Here is a 22,486-nt window from a genome sequence, read left to right as displayed (position 1 = left end):
GGTAACATCAAACGCAGCTGAGCATATGCCTTAGTGCAGGATTTCATGCGCTGAGTGACGAGTTTGCAGTTTTTTAATTATTAACTTTAACATGAAGTCATAGGCACAGTCACATGGCAGGAGGTTGCCTTGAGGTACAGTGCATTTGGAAAGTATTCGGACACCTTGACTTTTTCCACAATTTGTTACGTTACAGCCTTATTCTAAAATGAATTAATAAACATTTTTCCTCATCAATCTACACACAATACCCCATAATGACAAAGCGAAAACAGGTTTTTAGAAATGTTTACAAATTGTATAAAACATCAACTGAAATACCTTATTTACATAAGTATTCAGACCCTTTGCTATGAGACTCAAAATTGAGCTCGGGTGCATCCTGTTTCCTTTGATCATCCTTGAGATGTTTCTACAACTTGATTGGAGTCCACATGTGGTAAAATTAAATTGATTGGACATGATTTGGAAAGGCACACACCTGTCTATAAAAGATCCCACAGTTGACAGTGCATGTCGGAGCAAAAATCAAGCCATGAGATCAAAGGAATTGTCCGTAGAGCTCCGAGGCAGGATTGTGTCGAGGCACAGATCTGGGGAAGGGTACCAAAAAATCTCTGCAGCATTGAAGGTCCCCAAGAACACAGTGGCCTCCATCATTCTTAAAAGGAAGAAGTTTGGAACCACCAAGACTCTTCCTAGAGCTGGCCGCCTGGCCAAACTGAGCAATCGGGGGAGAAGGGCCTTGGTCAGGGAGGTGACCAAGAACCCGATGGTCACTCTGACAGAGCTCCAGAGTTCCTCTGTGGAGATGGGAGAACCTTCCAGAAGGACAACCATCTCTGCAGCACTCCACCAATCAGGCCTTTATGGTAGATTGCCCAGACGGAAGCCACTAAGTAAAAGGCACATGACAGCCCGCTTAGAGTTTGCCGAAAGGCACCTAAAGGACTCTCAGAACATGAGAAACAAGATTCTCTGGTCTGATGAAACCAAGATTGAACTCTTTGGCCTGAATGCCAAGCGTCATGTTTGTAGGAAACCTGGCACCATCCCTACGGTGAAGCATGGTGGTGGCAGCATCATGCTGTGGGATGTTATTCAGCGGCAGGGACTGGGAGACTAGTCAGGATCGAGGGAAAGATGAACGGAGCACAGTACAGAGAGATCCTTGATGAAAACCTGCTCCAGGACGCTCAGGACTTCAGACTGGGGCGAAGGTTCACCTTCCAACAGGACAATGACCCTAAGCACACAGCAGAGACACCGGCCCAACTAGAGTGGCCCAGCTAGAGCCCAGACTTGAACCCGATCGAACATCTCTGGAGAGCCCAGACTTGAGACCCCATCCAACCTGACAGGGCTTGAGAGGATCTGCAGAGAAGAATGAGAGAAACTCCCCAAATACAGGTGTGCCAAGCTTGTAGTGTCATACCCAAGAAGTCTCAAGGCTGTAATATCTGCCAGAGGTGCTTCAACAAAGTACTGAATAAAGGGTCTGAATACTTATGTAAATGTGATATTTCCTTTTATGTATGTATTTTTTGCAAAGAATTCTACAAGCTTGTTTTTGCTTTGTTATTATGGGGTATTGTGTGTAGATTGATGAGCTCCATTTTAGAATAAGGCTGTAACGTAACAAAATGTGGAAAAAGTCAGGGGTCTGAATACTTTCTGAATGCACTGTATATTCTAAGCAGCAATGAGCAAGTGAATAATGTAGAACCCTATGTTACCACACAGACCCACACATATGGACTAAATCACAGAATGAAGTCTTGGTCGTATACATTAGGGCTCACCATACCATAGCAAAATAAAATGGTAATGGAAAACAAAAACACGTTTTTCTTATTGGACAGGTTCAGGTAGTCCCTCCCTGTTTCAGTCCATTTTCTTCCGTCTGTGGCCTAACAAATATGACCCATCTCTCGCATATTTAACTATTCACTGGAAGCGACTGGAGCTGACTTGCTCACTCAGGTTAGTGTTTTAGTGCCATATGTTCAAAGGGCAGCGTGTTTACATGTTAGGTCCAAATGAACAGATGATTCCTGCTCTGCTCATTACGCCGGCTCTGCTATTGTATGACGCCCAGGTAGCTGACTCGTGTTGCCCGTGCCTGTCTCCACGTCCTGCATGTAAATGCCCTCTGTTCGCCCCTCTCGCTCTGTCTCGCTCTGTCTCTCTCTGTCTCACTCTCTTTCGCTCTCTCACTCTCTCTTTCGCTCTCTCACTCTTTCTTTCTTTCTTTCTTTCTTTCTTTCTTTCTTTCTTTCTTTCTTTCTTTCTTTCTTTCTTTCTTTCTTTCTTTCTTTCTTTCTTTCTTTCTTTCTTTCTTTCTTTCTTTCTTTCTTTCTTTCTTTCTTTCTTTCTTTCTTTCTTTCTTTCTTTCTTTCTTTCTTTCTTTCTTTCTTTCTTTCTTTCTTTCTTTCTTTCTTTCTTTCTTTCTTTCTTTCTTTCTTTCTTTCTTTCTTTCTTTCTTTCTTTCTTTCTTTCTTTCTTTCTTTCTTTCTTTCTTTCTTTCTTTCTTTCTTTCTTTCTTTCTTTCTTTCTTTCTTTCTTTCTTTCTTTCTTTCTTTCTTTCTTTCTTTCTTTCTTTCTTTCTTTCTTTCTTTCTCATGGGGAATCTCCTGGGTTTGACGACCTGCCTCTGTCAATTAGAGCATCCTTATAAAGAGCCCTCCATGCTAAAAGTCATTTACAAGGGCTTTGTTTACTGTATTTTATGAGTTCAGTCCCCCGTGTGCTCAGCCTGGGTTGTATTCATTCGGCACCAAATGGAACAGAATGGACTAAAACAAGGAAGGACAAAATGTTTCTCCTTGTCGGCTCAGGTATTCGAACCAGCGACCTTTCAGTACTGGCCCAACGTTCTAACCGCTACTTTAACTTGTCAGGTTTTTATAATAACAATGAAATTCTGAACAATAATACGAAGGAGATAGGACGTCTACCCCAAAATCCTAGAGGGAATGCGCAGGTAATGAATTTGAAATGTCAGTGAGACAGTAGTTTAGGGCCCACTTCTATCACATCCATGTTGGGCTGGGATTTAATTGCTCCAAACACTGCACATTTATAACGATGACAGTCAGATGCCATATAACATCGTCCCACGCAACAGTAAAAAGCGGCGGGTTGTTTTAACGCAGAGAGCCCCGATGATATGTACTCAATGTTGTATAACAAACCCCCTCTCGCATATAGTTAATTTATCAGTCACCCACAACCCAGCGGCTGACTATAATCCCCTATCTGCTGTCTCTGACAGGCTGCTTCTTCTGCTACTGCTGGTGCTGCCTGGGCTTTAGAGCTATAGCCTACATGATGATGTTTGAATGTAGCCCTATTACAGCTCTTTTTGCCTTTGTCACATTCACAGGAATATTTACCCCGTGACACTCGATTAATGGTTTTGTTGACCAAGTTGCTTGAGAATAACCTCTCATTAGGTAAAGCATATGTTATTCCTGGCATTGCCAGCGCGCAAGCTGTTTTCCCATTGACATCCTCGCACTCCTGTGGCGACGGGAAGGGGCAAGATGTCAAACAGCGTTTCTGCAAGGTTCTGAGTGTGTGACTGTGCATTGCTAGTAGGCCTATTTGGAATGAGTTGCCTCTGTTTGTTGCCTAGACAATGTTGGTGACATAGAGATCCTATCAAATTTCTGTTCTGTATAAATAGCCTCTAAAATAAAGTGCCTTCAGAATGTATTCACATCCCTTGACTTTTTCCACATTTCGTTGTGTTACAGCCTGAATTTAAAATTAGTTAAATTGAGATTTTTGGTCACTGGCCTACACACAATAAGTATTCAACCCCTTTGTTATGGCAAGCCTAAATAAGTTCAGGAGTAACAATTTGCTTAACAAGTCACATAAGTTGCATGGACTCACTCTGTGCGCAATAATAGTGTTTAACATGATTTTTTGAATGACTACCTCATCTCTGTACCCCACACAATTATCTTTAAGGTCCCTCAGTCGAGCTGTGAATTTCAAACACAGATTCAACCACAAAGACCAGGGAGGTTTTCCAATGCCTCGCAAAGAAGGGCACTTATTGTTAGAAGCAGACATATCCCTTTGAGTTTGGTGAAGTTATTAGTTACACTTTGGATGGTGTATCAATACATCCAGTCACTACAAAGATACAGGCGTCCTTCCTAACTCAGTTCCCGGAGAGGAAGGAGACCGCTCAAGGATTTCACCATGAGGCCAATGGTGACTTTAAAACAGTTAGAGTTTAATGGCTGTGATAGGAGAAAACTGAGGATGGATTAAGAACATTGTAGTTACTCCACAATATTAACCTAATTGACAGAGTGAAAAGAAGGAAGCCTGCACAGAATACAAATATTCCCAAACTTGCATCTGGTTTGCGACAAGGCACTGAAGTAATACTGCAAAAAATGTGGCAAAGCAATTAACTTTTTGTCCTGAATACAAAGTGTTATGTTTGGGGCAAATCCAATACAACACATTACTGAGTACCACTCTCCATATTTTCAAGCATAGTGGTGGTTGCATCATGTTATGGGTATGCTTATAATTGTTAAGGACTGATCCTAGAGGAAAACCTGGTTGAGTCTGCTTTCCACCAGACACTGTGAGATGAATTCACCTTTCAGCAGGACAATAACCTAAAACACAAGGACACATTTAAACTTGAGTTGCTTACCAAGAAGACAGTGAATGTTCCTGAGTGGCTGAGTTTACAGTTTTGACTGAAATCTACTTGAAAATCTATGGCAAGACCTGAAAATGGTTGTCTAGCAATGATCAACAACCAATTTGACAGAGCTTGAAGAATTTTGAAAAGAATAATGAGCAAATGTTGCACAATTCAGGCAGTGGTGTAAAGTACTTAAGTAAAAAATACTTTATTTACTTTTATTCCTTATGAAAATAATGTACTTTTTACTCCATACATTTTCCCTGACACCCAAAAGTACTCGTTACATTTCGAATGCTTAGCAGGACAGGAAAATGGTCCAATTCACACACTTATCAAGAGAACATCCCTGGTCATCCCTACTGTCTCTGATGTGGCAGACTCACTAAACACAAATGCTTTGTTTGTAAATGAGTGTTGGCGTGCGCCCCTGGCTAGCCATATATTTTAAAAACAAGAAAATCGTGCCATCTGGTTTGCTTAATATAAGGAATGTGAAATGATTTATGCTTTTACTTTTGATACGATCACATTTACTTTTGCTACTTAAGTATATTTAAAACCAAATACTTTTAGACTTTTACTCAAGTAGGATTTTATTGGGTTTGTTACTTGAGTCGTTTTCTATTAAGGTATCTTTACTTTTACTCAAATATGAGAATTGGGTACTTTTTCCACCATTTAATCCAGGTGTGGAAGGTTCTTAGAGATTTACCCGGAAAGATTCACAGCTGTAATCACTGGGGTGTGAATACTTATGTGAATACTTATGTTAATGAGAGATTTCAATACATTTGCAAAATTTTCAAAAAACATGTTTTCTCTTTGTCATTATGGGGTATTGTGTGTAGATGGGTGAGAAAAAAATATATTTAATCCATTTTGAGATCAGGCTGTAACAAAACAATGTGAATACTTTCTGTAGGCAATTTAGCATTTCTTGGAAAGCTTTGAATGCTATTATACAGTATGATACAATATCATCAGTACTTTTTGTATTTACAACTTATCTAAGTCTTAATAGCCAGTGTATGGCTGTGGATTGTTTGAATGGAATGTTGGCATATTGGTAGTTAATTTGAAAAAATGTATGCAATCATTCCTCTAAAACTGGCTGGCTACCTAGATAACAAACATACAGTGCAGATACATTCTTTAAATTCATTATTAATGTGGCTTGCGACGCAAGAGTCCCCACTTTACATCTTCTACATACTTATTATTATTTGGAACGCTACTCCTCTACCGTTTAAGCTAGAAACGCGGTTCAAACTTTAAAACATGTAGACTGGTCTGGATTAAGTTGCTTGTATACAACTGTAGCAATTAACAGTAATTTACCCAAACAAGTAACACTCAACATAACTTCCCTAAAAACGACTCATACATACACACACACCTGGGTACCCAACCCTTAAATCTGAACATCTTTCGTGGCTTTCACCATTCAGTGTCCCTTCCCTCTCACTTACGTAAGTCAACTAAAATGTCATAAACATTGCCAGAAAGTAAATCAACAGGCTGTGATTGACATACACATAATCCTATAGATTTGCTTTGTTACTTTCAAGTAGATTCAGTTACAAATGATAATTTTCTCACTCAGTCATATTCTATTCACAGTTTAGGGACACACTCTCACACAGAGGTAAGCCACACAGTATAGTGTTAGATGACATTAGTAGCCATTTTTACAGTTCAAAGGTAACCTGTACACAGCCGTGTAAATTTGTGGACTCTCTCTCATGGATTATTTAGCTCTTATCTAGCTCTAACCTATATTATTAAACTTAACAAGGGTTTAGTGGTGTTCTTGTGGTGAAACAAGTTGAAATATTGTTACTGAATGGCCTATTTTTCAAAACACTACATTGTGTGTATATATATATTTTTTTCTTACAGCTTGGGAGAGCTTAACAGCATCTGCCTTGTGAGTTTCATTTTTCAAAGTCCCATCAGGTAGCCTGATCATCAAATGTGCCCATGTGAACACGATTATTAGGGAAATCCTTCTTCTTGCAAAGCATTTAAACATTTAAATCAAACCATTATATTAATCAGAGTATTCACAATAATTGTGGTATTATCATTGATAACAGATCAGAACACAGGCAGAACACACACATCATTGATTTGATTGTGTAATGACAATGTTTTACAATACTGGGAATAGTTAGGGCTGTTGCGGTGACCGTATTACTGGCACACCGGCAGTCATGAGTCATGACCGCAGTAAAATTCCACGGTAATCTCCTATGCACTCTGGACATGCATTGGTAGTACCCAACTCACTAACGACCATCAGGTTGCTAATTGCCTGGTACTCAGGGCTCTATTGTCCCTCTAACCATTCTGACATCAATCACTTATCATCAAAACAGTATCATGCTTTTAAAACTCATCTCACTGTGATTGATCAATTTGAAGAAAGAAGTTCAACAAAAGGTTGAAAATGAGTGGAAAACATGGTCGTTGTGGATGTTGTTTCAAAGCACAACACAACAAAATGGACAGCAATTTCTAAGGTGATGATTAATTCAAATCAACCATACGGATATTAGAGCTTATGCATGTGCATAGGCCTAAATACAATGCATTCGGAAAGTATTCAGACCCCTTGACTTTTTCCACATTTTGTTACATTACAGCCTTATTCTAAAATTGATTAAATTGTTTTTTTCCTTCGTCAATCTACACACAATACCCCATAATGACAAAGCAAAAACAGGTTGTTAGAAATTTTAGCTAATTTATAAAAAAATAAAAATATATAAAATCACATTTACATAAGTATTCAGACCCTTTACTCAATACTTTGTTGATGCACCTTTGCCAGCAATTATAGCCTTGAGTCTTCTTGGGTATGACCCTACAAGCTTGGCACACCTGTGTTTGGGGAGTTTCTCCTATTCTTCTCTGCAGATCCTCTCAAGCTCTGTCAGGTTGGATGGGGAGCGTCGCTGCACAGCTATTTTCAGGTCTCTCTAGAGATGTTCGATCGGGTTCAAGTCCAGGCTCTGGCTGGGCCACTCAAGGACATTCAGAGACTTGTCCCGAAGCCACTCCTGCGTGGTCTTGGCTGTGTGCTTAGGGTCATTGTCCTGTTGGAAGGTGAACCTTCGCCCCAGTCTGAGGTCCTGAGCGCTCTGGAGCAGGTTTTCATCAAGGATCTCTCTGTACTTTGCTCCATTAATCTTTCCTTCGATCCAGTCCCTGCCGCTGAAAAAAATACCCACCACCATGCTTCACCGTAGGGATGGTATTGGCCAGGTGGTGAGCGATGCCTGGTTTCCTCCAGACGTGACGCTTGGTATTCAGGCCAAACAGATCAATCTTGGTTTCATCAGACCAGAAAATCTGGTTTCTCATGGCCTGAGAGTCTTTTAGGTGCCTTTAGCAAACTCCAAGCGGGCTGTCGTGCCTTTTACTGAGGAGTCGCTTCCATCTGGCCACCCTACCATAAAGGCCTGATTGGTGGAGTGTTGCAGAGATGGTTGTCCTTCTGGAATGTTCTCCCATCTCCACAGAGGAACTCTGGAGTTCTGTCAGAGTGACCATTGGGTTCTTGGTCACCTCCCTGACCAAGGCCCATCTCCCCGATTGCTCAGTTTGGCCGGGCAGCCAGCTCTAGGAAGAGTCTTTGTGGTTCCAAACTTCATAAATGTAAGAATGATGGAGAACACTGTGTTCTTGGGGACCTTCAATGCTGCAGAAATGTTTTGTTACCTTTATCACAGCACCGGCAAACCATGATTGACCAACTCCCTGACCAAAATGTCTGACCTTTATCACATCATAAGAAGGTTCATGTCCATTCTAGTATTCTAATTCCAAATTCTATGGTTGGTGATTTGAAGTGTCACTGAAGTGAATTCGAATGTAATTCAAGTGTCATCTGCTATGTGATGGTGGGCGTGTGGCTTGCCCCTCACAATAATAGCCTGTAGATGTCAGTGAGAGAGTGAAGAAGATTCTGACAAATGAATGATGACGTTGGGATTGGAAAACTGTGCCTTTTTGTTTGAAGGGGTCAAAGTCACATTGCATCCGTTGATACCCTTCTCTCTGGTTTTGAGTTGGCTCCATATCTTTGTTTAAGATCTTAATCATGTTCAGAGTTTGCATTTGTTTGTTAAACTCTGTCCTCCAGTTATTGGAATCCCTGCAAATCGAGAAAGGATATTTGGATAAGAGCAGTTGATTTTAGAGGAATTGGAAGGGAATCAATTTGGAGGAGAATCAAAGAGAAGCTCTAGACAAAGGAGGACTCCGTCTTTGAATTGGAAATCCATGTTTTGAACAACATCCACCGTGGATAGCCTGGAAACTAGGGGCTGCGTCTCTAACCACAATTCAAATCAATATTATTACAGGGGAGTAAACTTGGGTGAACATTATAGAAAATATGGAATCCTACAACTCTGTTTATTCAACACCGAGCGGTTCAAGTGAAGTTCACTTTAAGATACGCCTTTTGATTTGTGAATTAAGGTAAACAAATATATATAATAATAGGAGAGGGAAAGTTTTCAATCTATGAATATTGAATTAAATACACTATTTGGGGATGTGTTACATTTCCTAAGCTCAGACGGTATTTGTGTTTGCCAGCACATTTCTCTGAGCTTTCAACGCACACATGCACGCACATGCACGGAAGCTGTGCACAATGCCATTCTAGAACGAGACAAGATTACTGTTTGAAAAATATCTATTTCAATTAATTTCTAATCAGGCTCTTCCATGGTGTTTAGGATTGGATTTCTCCATACTAATTCAGAGTCAGCCATGCAGAATTCTAAGACATTGTCAACCATAACTTTCTGGATCATTGAATTGTTCTTGACAAGGTCAAGTGCATATTGTGTTAATGATGAATCATGTACCAAGTCGAGATCTTTAAAGTGCGAGGCTCAATGTACTTGATGCTATCCTCTTTTGCGAATAGCAAAGGCCTGGCTGACAAGGCAGCCTCTCTCTCTCTCTCTCTTCCTCTTTCTTCTTCTTATTATTTTGTTTACCTCCCCCTTCTCTCCATTTAATGCAGCTGCATTTGAGAAACTTCCAGGAGGTGATTTTGAGTTAAAACATGTTGTGCACGAAATGGTGAAGATAAAAGATTTATGTGCCTAAAATGCGATGCCCCTGTGGTTTGGAATTGGAATATATCTCTGCCTACTCGGAGCGGCCAACAGAGTAAAAATGAACAGGCTGAGGCACAGGGCCATCAGAAATTGCCTCTGTGTTTGAAGCTTGCTTACCTCTTGTCGTCTTTCACTCAATAACATTTTTTTCTGTTCTGGATGTTGGAAACAAGCAGGCTTATGGGACCAATAGATCATAGAATGTGTTGGCTAGTTTATCATGCTTAACTCTCATGCTGTGCATTTAAAGCAATGCAAATATAGACTATAGGCTATGTGTGGCTTTGCAGATGGTTATTTTTACCTGTATATTATTATTCTCCTAGTCTAATTTGTTATGAAGGCATAGGCTAGCAATGCTCTTTCGGGAAATACAATACATGACCAAAAGTATGTGGACACCTGCTCATCAAACATCTCATTCCAAAATCATGTGCATTAATATGGAGTTGGTCCCCCCTTTGCTGCAGTAACAGCCTCCACTCTTCTGGGAAGTCTTTCCACTAGATGTTGGAACATTGCTGCAGGGACTTGCTTCCATTCAGCCACAAGAGCATTAGTGAGGTCAGGCACTGATGTTGGGCGAATAGGCCTGGCTTTCAGTCTTCGTTCCAATAAATCGCAAAGGTGTTCGATGGGGTTGAGGTCAGGGCTCTGTGCAGGCCAGTCAAGTTCTTCCTCACCGATCTCGACAAACCATTTCTGTATGGACCTCGCTTTTTGCACGGGGCATTGTAATCCTGAAAGAGGAAAGGGCCTTCCCCAAACTGTTGCCACAAAGTTGGAAGCACAGAATTGTCTAGAATGTCATTGTATGCTGTAGCGTTAAGATGTCCCTTCACTGGAACTAAGGGGCCTAGCCCGAACCATGAAACTTTACAGTTGGCGCTATGCATTCGGGCAGGTAGCGTTCTCCTGGCATCCGCCAAACCCAGATTCGTCCGTCGGACTGCAAGATGGTGAAGCGTGATTCATCACTCCAGAGAACACATTTCCACTGCTCCAGAGTCCAATGGCGGCGAGCTTTACACCACTCTATTTGACACTTGGCATTGCGCATGGTGATCTTAGGCTTGTGTGCAGCTGCTCGGCCATGGAAACCGATTTCATGAAGCTCCCGACAAACAGTTATTGTGCTGATGTTGCTTCCAGATGCAGTTTGGAACTCGGTAGTGAGTGTTGCAACTGAGGACAGACGAGTTTTACGCGCTACGCGCTTCAGCACTCGGCGGTCCCATTCTGTGAGCTTGTGTGGCCTACCACTTCGTGGCTGAGCCGTTGTTGCTCCTAGATGTTTCCACTTCACAATAACAGCACTTACAGTTGACCAGGGCAGCTCTAGTAGGTCAGAAATCTGCCGAACTGACTTGTTGGAAAGGTGGCATCCTATGAAGGTCTACTGCCAATGTTTGTCTATGGAGATTGCATGGCTGTGTGCTTGATTTTTTACACCTGTCAGTAACGGGTGTTGCTGAAATAGCCGAATCCACTAATTTGAAGTTAAGTGAGAAAAAGCCCCTGTCTTACTGGGGGGTGTACCTGTGAAAATCCTTCTTCTTTAGGATGCTATATTTGATGCTCTCCTCCCCCCACTGAGCTAGGATCTCTGCAACCCTGGGTGTCTGTCTGGCTCTCATTTACAAACCAGGGACATATCTGGAGACAGACTGCACTGGGCTTGGCATAACCAGAGATAATTTCACCAAAAAGGACAAATATGAAAGAAAACATGTTTTCGTAAGAAATAATCACCTCAGACTAACCGCATTAAGCTATTGAAAATACTTGGCTACCTCTTTGTTTGAAATCTTCTTCCCCCACTTCGTCCATATTGTTCACACCCACGGATCTTTCTCTTTGAAAGTGTATGTTTCTGTTCCTTCACATCAAGTGCAATAATACCTCAATTTATCATAAGTACCTGAAAGTAATATGTAGTGCAACTGTATCTCAATGTGTCAGTCATTCAATTGGCTTTGAAATGAACACTCGCTCTGCTCATTGTAGTGCGGAGCATTAACCGAATGCACATTGCACAGTTTCTCTAGAAATAAATCAGATCAAGACCGAACTGTACGATTGTAGTAAGGAGTTGTAGTTTCCAACAGGCCAATATTCAACATAGTTTAGCGCAGAAAACGTGGTAATTAATTACAATGACCATAATCTATTGCGGGCCTACTTGTCCGGTCTGTGTGTTTCTTTTGCGCCTGCTACATAAGGTTAGTGTGGGGCAGACACGGAGAGGGAGACAGAAGAATGCACCATCGACAGGGATAGAGAGCAGTTGCTTCAAGGTATCTCTACCTGAAAATGCATGATCCAAGTGATTTATAGTTGGCATTTAGCAGTCAAAAGTATACCTTATTTACTTTGAAGAACTACCAAAATAGTGATTTAGTCAGACAGCATAGGCCGCAGCTCTATAGAGATGAGATGATGACTTGGAATTAAATAATAAAGTCATCAAATAAAACAAATGTAATATACACAACTGAACTATTATATAATAAATGATGGTTAATAAGTGATCAGCAGTAATGGGCAGTCACTACCATCATGGGACTTTTATTAATTGTTTTATTAGTGCATTTAATGTTTTATTTTATTGAAACCAAATCGAAAACCGTGATAGATTTTTTTATAATCAAAATGCACTAATAGCTCAGCACTAGCTCACTGTGTCTTAATCTCTTGTTTCCTTTGCAGGTGGTGTAGTAGTTAATGATCAATTGTGCCAGTGTGTTTTCTTTGCGTACCCCACTGTTTAACCTCAATACTAATCCTACTAATACTAATGATCTTGGCACTCGCTCGCTCACTCACTCATTCATTCAATCATGTCTTGTCCTGTGTGTGTGTTCCGTAGGTGGTGTACCTCCACACCTCTCTGCGTCTGCCAAGCGTGGTGGCCGTGGTGGAGCTGGTGGCGTTACAGCCCAGGGCAGATGGCTCCCAGCATGCACTGGGGTGTGGCTTCGCCATCCTGCACATCTTCTCCAGCAGGACAGAACCTCAGTCCACCAAGGGGGACAGAAGGTGATTAGCTATGTCCTGATAAACAACACACACCTTAATTACAGTCTCAGAATTTTCCCATCAAGAGCCATGTGAAGGATTATCATAGGAGATGATCAACTCGTAGTTAGTCTGTAGTCTAGACCACTACAGGGTTGAGGTCAATTCACCATCAATTTAGCACATGAAGGAAGATTCATTTAAATGTAAATTCAACAATAGAAAAATATTTGATTGATATTGAATCAAGACCCCTTCTGTCATTGAGGGAAGAAAAAACCAAGTGTACTTTTCCTTGTAGGAAATAGGTCTATTCAATGTTGTGTAACACTTAAAACCGACAGGTATAATACTTTACTACTTGTATTATTATTGTATACTTGTACCTCTATTAGCCTTTAAGGAGTTTTGCATTACATTTGCAACAACAGCATTGGGTCAGCCATTGGTTTTCCTATGGAGGAGGAGGAGCGCATAGGCTCTGAATAGTGGCATTTATATCAGTGGCACGTGCCGAGAGTATTTGGGGGCTCCAAGTAGGGCTGGGCGATATATTGAATTCATTCTAAATGTATGTTTTTGAGAGAATCAAGGTTTAGTTATTTTTCATTTTTATGAGCGTTTATGTCTGCTTGTTCTCGTGTTGTATTTTTGGTCTCGTCTCTTTTGGTCCTCTGTGCTGTGTGCACCTTCCCATTTACACCAGAGTTCTGTATATAATGACAAGATGCACGTCTCCGCCCTAACAATGGGAGTCCAAAGGCGGAAAGACAGGCGACAAGCTTCGGTCCAAAATAACCCCATAGAAATGCATTGGCCTTATTTTGGACAGATTTTAGCGAGAGTGAAACCTCTTGCTTCACCTCTTCCTCTATGGTTTACACACACACACCAAGCCCATCATGCCAACAAAGTTGAGAGGTCACATCTTCCTCTCTGACAAGCGGTTTCAAGTCGCTATTTGCATTTGAGGTTTGATCCAACACAATTGGTCATATGGACACTGAAACACATTGAGACATTATTTTACTGTAATAGAGGAGAAGTTAACTTTTCTAACAATACCCTTTTTATGTCTCAACTACTCAAATTGCATGCAGAGCAGACACCACTGAACATTGATTCTGGAAAAGGAATGCTCAGTTTGTCGCGCGCGGCATTGGGGTACCACATACCGCTAGCAGCATTTTAGCCAAAGACTGTTATACTAGCTGTCTAGTCTGTGTTTTATACATTTGCAATAAGCATAAAACACAATTATATAAGGAATTGGCAACTCGTTCTCATTCTGAGAAATAAGGTAGGCCACTTGATTTCAACATCTGAACAAAGTGGAAAGGCTAACATGCTTTTCAAACAGTTGGAAACAGACAGAAGGTGTTCATAATAATTCAACTGTTCAACCTGGTTAGCTAGCACATAGATCCAAGTTGGGCTTTGGCTAAACTTGAAATATATAGATTAGCTGGCTAATCACTAGCACATGGACTTCAGAGATTGTTGATGAGACCTGTGTTTAATTTTCTATAGCCTAATGCCTGCTACAAGAAGTTAGTCATTATTAGTGAATGTGCATTATGCATGGTTCTAGTTACATTTTTAACTAAAAAGGGCATTTGCATAGACAGACTTGAAAGCCAGATCAGTGATTATTGCAAAAAAATCAGGTTAAACTATTTTGATAAAATAATAAAATAATTAGTGGGTCTTATGGTTGTGGAAGGCCTATATTTAGCCTAGGTATAACTTCACAAGCCCTGAATTCATTAGATTATTACTGACTGTTTGAAATGCAGTGTATTTGACCTTTAATTGTACAACAACGCTTGTTTCGAGAAAACATATCTATTTTTCAGATATATATTATGAATCGCCCATAAGTTTGAAAAGATGGAGATATGATTTTTAGGCCGTATCGTCCAGCCCTAGCTCCAAGTTCAAATGATTTCAACTTTCCAACGCTCCTGCCTCCTGCACATAGTCTAACCTTACAGCAAAAAAAAAAATAAAAATAAAATATGCCATTTAGCAGACGCTTTTATCCAAAGCGACTTACAGTCATGCGTGGGGGGGCAGTATTCCGGGTAGCCATGATTAGCTGTTCAGGAGTCTTATGGCTTGGGGTTTGAAGCTGTTGAGAAGCCTTTTGGACCTAGACTTGGCGCTCCGGTACCGCTTGCCGTGCGGTAGCAGAGAGAACAGTCTGACTAGGGTGGCTGGAGTCTTTGACAATTTTGAGGGCCTTCCTCTGACACCGCGTTAGAATAGGCCTACCTCATTCAGCTTTGCGATATTTAATTGTGTTAACATTTTATTCCACTGGGTGCAGTAGACATTCACCAGCCACTCTGGTGCTATAGAGCTAATTTCAGACCCTTCAGGAATGTCATTAGCAAGAAAAGCGCTTGCACTTTAATGTGTTTAATGTGAAACCCGTCTTAGTCATCTAACGTCCACAGAACACAGATAAAGCTAAAAAAATATATAAAGACACACAAGAAGTTATTCTAAGAAAATGTAACATTTTCACTAATTCCAATATTTTAAGGATGTATTTAAATGTTTCATGTGTATCAGTATCTATTGAGTCACTCTCTGTCCACCTTGTCTTGATTGATTCTCAACGTCATTTTCTTTTTGTCCCTAGGCTAAGTTTGTACCACGGAACACCAAGGAACCTACTCCATCCACTGATGAGGGACCCTACAGAGCGTAAGTGTCTTTTATATGCTCTCTTACACCAGTGCACTGTGCAACAACCACTAAGTCTGCGTCCCAAATGGCACCCTATTCCCTTTATAGTGAACTACTTTTGATGAGGCCTGGTCAAAAGAAGTGCACTATAAAGAGAATAGGATGCCATTTGAGACGTATCCTAACTTAGACACACACAGGCGATACACTAGGCTAGATCTTACGACCGCCTCAGAAACTCTGCGGTCCACTTTGCAATTCATTTCAACTAGCTGAAAATTGAGTCTCCGAGGAACCATTGCAGACACACATTAATCCAAGTGTAGTGGGCCCCAATTGTGTTGATTATAATTACGCCGTGTTGTTTTGTCTGCTGGGTTTAATAAAGATCTCAGCGCCCGAGTGCCAATGACAAAGCTTTCTAAATTGGGAAAGGCAGTGCTACTGTCTGATTACATGTATCATATTTAGTAGGGCCGGGACAATACCAGTATCGCGATACTCGTTAGTATCGTGGCAAGGAAACAAAGCTCAAAGAGGATTTAACTTTTTTAGGAAAACAGCCCTAATGTTGAAAACAAACCTCATTATGTTTTCATCCAGAGTCATATTTATTTATTTTCCAAGACATAGCACACAATATTTTACATGCAGCAGGTTTTTACATTTAATTTAATTTTTAAAGAACCAAAGAGTTTAGTCTGCTTTGTGTTTTCATTATTGCCATGGAAAAAATATTGCAATACTGGAATCATCACAACCTTAGCATTTAGTAAGTCTAGTGAGCCACAACCATCTCAGCCAATTCAAATGGAGTGAACACACATTTTTTGTGTGTTTTAACCTAATCTTATCAAATCAAAATTTTATTTGCCACATGCGCCGAATACAACAGGTGTAGACATTACTGTGAAATGCTTACAAGCCCTTAACCAACAATGCATTTTATTTTTTATTTTTTATTTTTTTAAAGTGTTAAAATAAAATAACAGTAGGGAGGCTATATACAGGGGGGTACCGGTGCAGAGTCAATGTGCGGGGGCACCGGCTAGTCGAGGTAATTGAGGTAATATGTACATGTGGGTAGAGTTAAAGTGACTATGTATAAATAATAAACAGAGTAGCAGCAGCGTGAAAGAGGGGGGTGGGGGTGGGGGTGGGGGGGCAGTATTCCGGGTAGCCATGATTAGCTGTTCAGGAGTCTTATGGCTTGGGGGTAGAAGCTGTTGAGAAGCCTTTTGGACCTAGACTTGGCGCTCCGGTACCGCTTGCCGTGCGGTAGCAGAGAGAACAGTCTGACTAGGGTGGCTGGAGTCTTTGACAATTTTGAGGGCCTTCCTCTGACACCGCGTTAGAATAGGCCTACCTCATTCAGCTTTGCGATATTTAATTGTGTTAACATTTTATTCCACTGGGTGCAGTAGACAGTATATAGTATCAAAAATAAGATGCTGTATCTTCCATGTTATACCCTACACTTACAGCAGCCTGTGGCCTGAAATGGGCTGTTTGGTCCAAAAACATTCACTAGCCACTCTGGTGCTATAGAGCTAATTTCAGACCCTTCAGGAATGTCATTATTTTGAATAAGAAAGAAGGCCTTACAGTGACGGAATAATACCAATGTAATGCAAAGAATTGCCAAGTACAATTTGCTAATGCAGCGTTTCCCAAACTAGGGGTCGCGGATTTGAAAAGGGGGTCGCAAGAGAAACTGTGAAATCAAACAAAAAAATCACACTTGGTTCATAGAACCTCGGTAGCCGCTAGATGCGGTTGTAATAAACAGAGCGGTTTCTGTTTTCTTACTACGAAAGTGGCTCTATCTTTTGAACGGTTTAAGCTACAAAATAGTATGACCCCATCACTGAAGGATAAGACTCTCAGGAACACGCATGTGTCTGTTTCCCTCTACAATGTCCGTAAGCTGCATAGAACTCATTAGAACAGAGTGGACAAGAACAGGCACTAAATCAGACTGGGGGGAAAATAATGTAATCAATGATGCTGTTCTTTTCTATACTTGTTGCACCCTCTAAAACCACTGTGATTATTATTTGACCCTGCTTGTCATCTATGAACGTTTGAATATCTTGAAGAACAATCTGGCCTTAATGGCCATGTACTGTTATATCTCCACCCGACACAGCCAGAGGAGGACTGGCCACCCCTCAGAACCTGGTTCCTCTCTAGGTTTCTTCCTAGGTTCCTGCCTTTCTAGGGAGTTTTTCCTAGCCACCGTGCTTCTACATCTGCATTGCTTGCTGTTTGGGGTTTTAGGCTGGGTTTCTGTATAAGCACTTTGTGACATCTGCTGATGTAAAAAAGGGCTTTAGAAATGCATTTGATTTGATTATACAGAAGATCATACAAAATTATTCTGAACTTCCCAATACCTTTCTGATGCATTTGTCACTTCAAACCATACTTCCTTCAGCTTGAAATGCTGTCAAAAGTACTGTCAGACTGATTTGTAATACTCATAGCCTCGATGAAAAAAGGAAACATTTCATTGATTACATAACCTTTTTTAACATGGTGGTTGTCGCATAATTTTATTAATATCAAAATTGGGTCGCGGGCCCCTGTGCTCATGTATGAATAACAACTTACAGAGATGTAGGATCTTCATTTGAGCCAGTTTGCTACAGCAGGAAAATAATCCTGCAGCAACAGGACATTTGAATTATTATGTGGATAAACATTAATGGAAAAAAAATATAGGCGGTTGCTACATTTTTCGTAAGGGAACATCTTTTTTAAACCTTAAATACACTTAGCTTTAAATGTCCTGTAATGCAGGAAGGTTCTCCTGCAAAAGGGTGATCAAATTAAGATCCTTCATCTGTAATATCCCAAGTAACCGTGTTTGCTATCTTGTCACATGAATATTGGAAAGGCCTCTCTCAAATGGACTCTTGTGTACATTTAATTATTAAAATAGTGTCTGTTGGGGGGTAGGATGCCTTTTTTGTTTTCACTTAGGCCGTGTCGACGATGCGTGCTTTCATGTTCAGGCGGCTCTCTTCCTCACACACACGGCAGGTGGAGGACAGCTGTTTACCTTGCTGCTTTGGATAACAAGACTAAACAAAGCAAACCTATTAATTTTCACAATGGAGCCTTATTTCTGGAGCCGAAGGCCAGCAATCGTGTATTGTCCTGTTCTCTTGAGGAAGAGCTTCATCTGCTATTCATTGGAAGAGAGCATATTTTCTTCTTCACACTTGAAGAAGTGTTGTTTACCTCGACGAGGACGTGCTGTGAAATGAAGAGAGTTCAAAAGAGGCATTGCTGCAACATTTGTTTCTTGTGGTATAATATGTGGTATTCTTTTCCCACCGAGCCAGGATTTGGAGTCCAATGCCCTCAGTATACTGCTCACTTCTCCTCTAGTGGGTACTCCTCACTCTAGCTTCCACTCCTGCCTAATCATCTACTCACACCGATAGAGACAGACAGACATGAAGACGGGTCTGGAGTGCACACACTACACCTGGGTAGAGCTCTGCTGCCCGAGCCCGACGGGCCCCAACACTATACATCGGGTTAGGGACAGTTTTTTTCATCAATTACTAGGGTATGGGCAGGACTGGGGTATCACTAAATTGATCACTAACATTTTGAATCTGAGCCATTTGCTCGCGCTCTGCTGAGCAGTAGCCTACGGTGATATCTTACTAAGATCATAACATGGTGTCAGAAGTGCTTCAACCTCGTCAAATATAATACCACAACATTGTCAGAGTCGACAGGAGAAATGATTTCACAGAAAATAATAATTGACGAAAGGTAGCTAGTTAACAGCTAACTTATCTCTCGTCATTGAGCAGCCCAAGGCGGAGCCGTTGCTATGGATACTAACACAGGCAGCTTAGCAGCAGAGCACATGCAGTGTGAGCAGTGCAAGGAGGGGGAGGACAGACAGAGATGAGTAGCTAATGGATACTAACGAAGGAAGTTATTTAAGATTTTCCGGCCGGGTCTTTGTCAAAAGCAATCGGGCCTGGGTAGGGTAGGGCCTGAACGTCACGGGCATGGGTAGGTCTCGGGCTCTACACATGGGTCCCCTCCAGTCAGCCTGTCAAATCAGCCCTGTGTGTGTGCGTCTGCGTGCATGACCACATTGCACGTGTGTGTGTGCCCAGCATGCCAGGTAGAGTGCCGGGGGTAGGGGTTATTCAATGCCAGGAGGAGGGGGGACAGGGACCGTGGCAGCCAAGGGAACCTCTGTGCTGCTCTGCTTGCCAGCCTCTTCAGTCTGTGTTCTCCTGCCCAGCCCCGGCCAGCCGCCACCTAAGCCCCTCTGCTGGTGCCACCTGGGGAAACTTGAGAAGGGGGGTGGGAGATATGGGGTCGCTCTGGGTCCCACTGAAGCTCCTCTCCTTGACTGACTGACCTTGGGGGGTGGGGGGATCATGGAGGAAGGCAGAGAGATGAAGCGAGAAGGAGGGGCAGATTGGGTTACTTCTTGGCTTACCTAAGCTCCACTCCCAGACTGACCAGAAGGGAAGCAGAATATGAGGAGGAAGGGAGGCAGAGGGGGAGAAAGAGAGGGGGGAGAATGGGCTGCTCTGGGGCCCACTCGGGGAGATGGGGGGACAACCAGATGGCACAGTGCTCCTTGGTGCCGTGAGACTACATTGTGTGTTCACATTACCGTATTGAAATCCACTGCCGCCACGGATTGTAAAGTGCCTTGGGTTTTAGCTTGTTGTCATCGTTGCGGAAACGCAATTAATGCAGGGTTGAATGTAGGGCTGACATTTTTAATATATGTAGTTTTAATGACCACTGTACTGAAAGGAATCGGCTGAGCCGTCATTGCTACTCTACCGGAATCTGCTATTTTGTTTCTCATTTTGAATAGCCTGAATCAATGCAATTTTACTTTTCAGAGACCAAACAGTGTCTGACTTTGCCCATAAGCCCTCTGATGCTGCTGAGCTACCTTTCCATTTTTACCTCCGCTTCATCTCCTGCCAAGTTTGCTTGCCTGACACTAAGGTACCAAGATGTCTGCTTGATGAATTTCTGGATTCCCTAATCCTTGTGCTGCGTCAGAGAGGCAAGCTTGATGCATTATGAATAATATGAAATAAATGATGAAAAAGTTACCAAGATCTCGACACTTGGGCGCCCATCTGTGTTCGGCTAGCTAGATGCTTTGAATGTTTCATTTTTACTCCTCCACGTTTTTTTTTACCACTACAGCAAGAGACAGTTTTCCATGAAAGCACTGCTGTGCTCTAAAATTGCAGCGCTGTAGCTTCAATAACGTCCTCAAACCATGTTTGAGTGTTCTGTTCACTTTTTTTTATCACATTTGAGTGCACCATTTTGAGTTAAGCAGTCTTCCCCTGATGAAGTGAATTTGCGAGCTGCCGCCTGTCAGAGGAAGTTAAAGGTTGGGGTGAGACGGTTCGGGGAAACAGGGATACACTCCTCTTCTTTCACTGCTTTAACTCTGAATTCCCTATCATTGGCTTTGAAGGTTCTGAGGCCTATAGGAATGGCTTAAAGCTGCCTGCTGCTGATATAGATATATTGGATTGTGGACATATATTGGAAATTAATCCTCCTACCCTCCTACAACGTTGTACCAACCTCATTGGGAGCTATGGGTGGACCCCTGGGCCCTGTTGCTGGGATTGGAAAATACACAATTATAATATGACTGCACAGTGAGAGCATGTTAAATGAACATCCATCCAGTACAGTTTCATATTGTAAAGATGGCATTGATGGATGTGAAATTAACCTAAAGGAACGTACCTGCACCTTTGCACAACAATTTTGTCACACAGGAAACAACTGGATACCAGGTTTGAATGAGACCTAATCAAACATACACTACATGACCAAAAGTGCTCGTCGAACATCTCATTCCAATATCATGGGCATTAATATGGAGTTGGTCCCCCCTTTTGTTTCCATAACAGCTTCCACTCTTCTGGGAAGGCTTTCCACTAGATGTTGGAACATTGCTGCGGGGACTTGCTTCCATTCAGCCACAAGGGCATTAGTGAGGTCAGGTACTGATGTTGGGCGATTAGGCCTGGCTCGCAGTTGGCGTTCCAATTCATCCCAAAGGTGTTCGATGGGATTGAGGTCAGGGCTCTGTGCAGGCCTGTCAAGTTCTACGACACCGATCTCGACAAACTATTTCTGTATGGACCTAGCTTTGTGCATGGGGGCATTGTCATGCTGAAACAGGAAAGGGCCTTCCCCAAACTTTTGCCACAAAGTTTGAAGCACAGAATCGTCTAGAATGTCATTGTATGCTGTAGCGTTAAGATTTCCCTTCACTGGAACTAAGGGGCCTAGCCCGAACCATGAAAACAGCCCCAGACCATTGTTCCTCCTCCACCAAACTTTACAGTTGGCACTATGCATTGGGGCAGGTAACGTTCTCTTGGCATCCGCCAAACCCAGATTTGTCCGTCGGACTGCCAGATGGTGAAGCGTGATTCATCACTCCAGAGAACTCGTTTCCACTGCTCCGGAGTCCAATGGCGGCGAGATTTACACCACTCCAGCCAACGCTTGGCAATGTGCATGGTGATCTTAGGCTTGTGTGCGGCTGCTCGGCCATGGAAACCTATTTCATGAAGCTCCCGACGAACAGTTATTGTGCTGACGTTGCTTCCAGAGGTAGTTTGGAACTCGGTAGTGAGTGTTGCAACCGAGGACCACTCGGCGGTCCAGTTCTGTGAGCTTGTGTGGCCTACCACTTCGCAGCTGAGCCGTTGTTGCTCCTAGACGTTTCCACTTCACAATAACAGTACTTGCAGTTGACCGGGGCAGCTCTAGCAGGTCAGAAATCCACTAATTTGAAGGGGTGGCCACATACTTTTGGTGATGTAGTGTACCACTCAGGGGATATGTATGATGCCATGGAGGTGTACCACACTGTCACTCCCATCTGCCCCCCACTATGTTTACATTGATT

The 22,486-nt window shown here is 42.1% G+C and overlaps 1 protein-coding gene across 1 annotated transcript in view; it reads left to right on the top strand.

Moving 5' to 3' along the window:
• Positions 1-22,486, top strand: part of nphp4 (nephronophthisis 4) — a 173,375-nt gene that overhangs the window by 12,659 nt on the left and 138,230 nt on the right. The window contains exons 3-4 of the mRNA XM_084186484.1: positions 12,692-12,861; positions 15,488-15,552. Coding sequence (XP_084042610.1) covers positions 12,692-12,861; positions 15,488-15,552 — 235 coding nt within the window. The remainder of the gene's footprint in view (positions 1-12,691; positions 12,862-15,487; positions 15,553-22,486) is intronic.

Source organism: Coregonus lavaretus, assembly GCF_964263955.1.
Source record: "Coregonus lavaretus genome assembly, chromosome: 22".
Taxonomy (NCBI): Eukaryota; Metazoa; Chordata; class Actinopteri; order Salmoniformes; family Salmonidae; genus Coregonus; species Coregonus lavaretus.
This window is presented reverse-complemented; position numbering and strand designations above follow the sequence as displayed.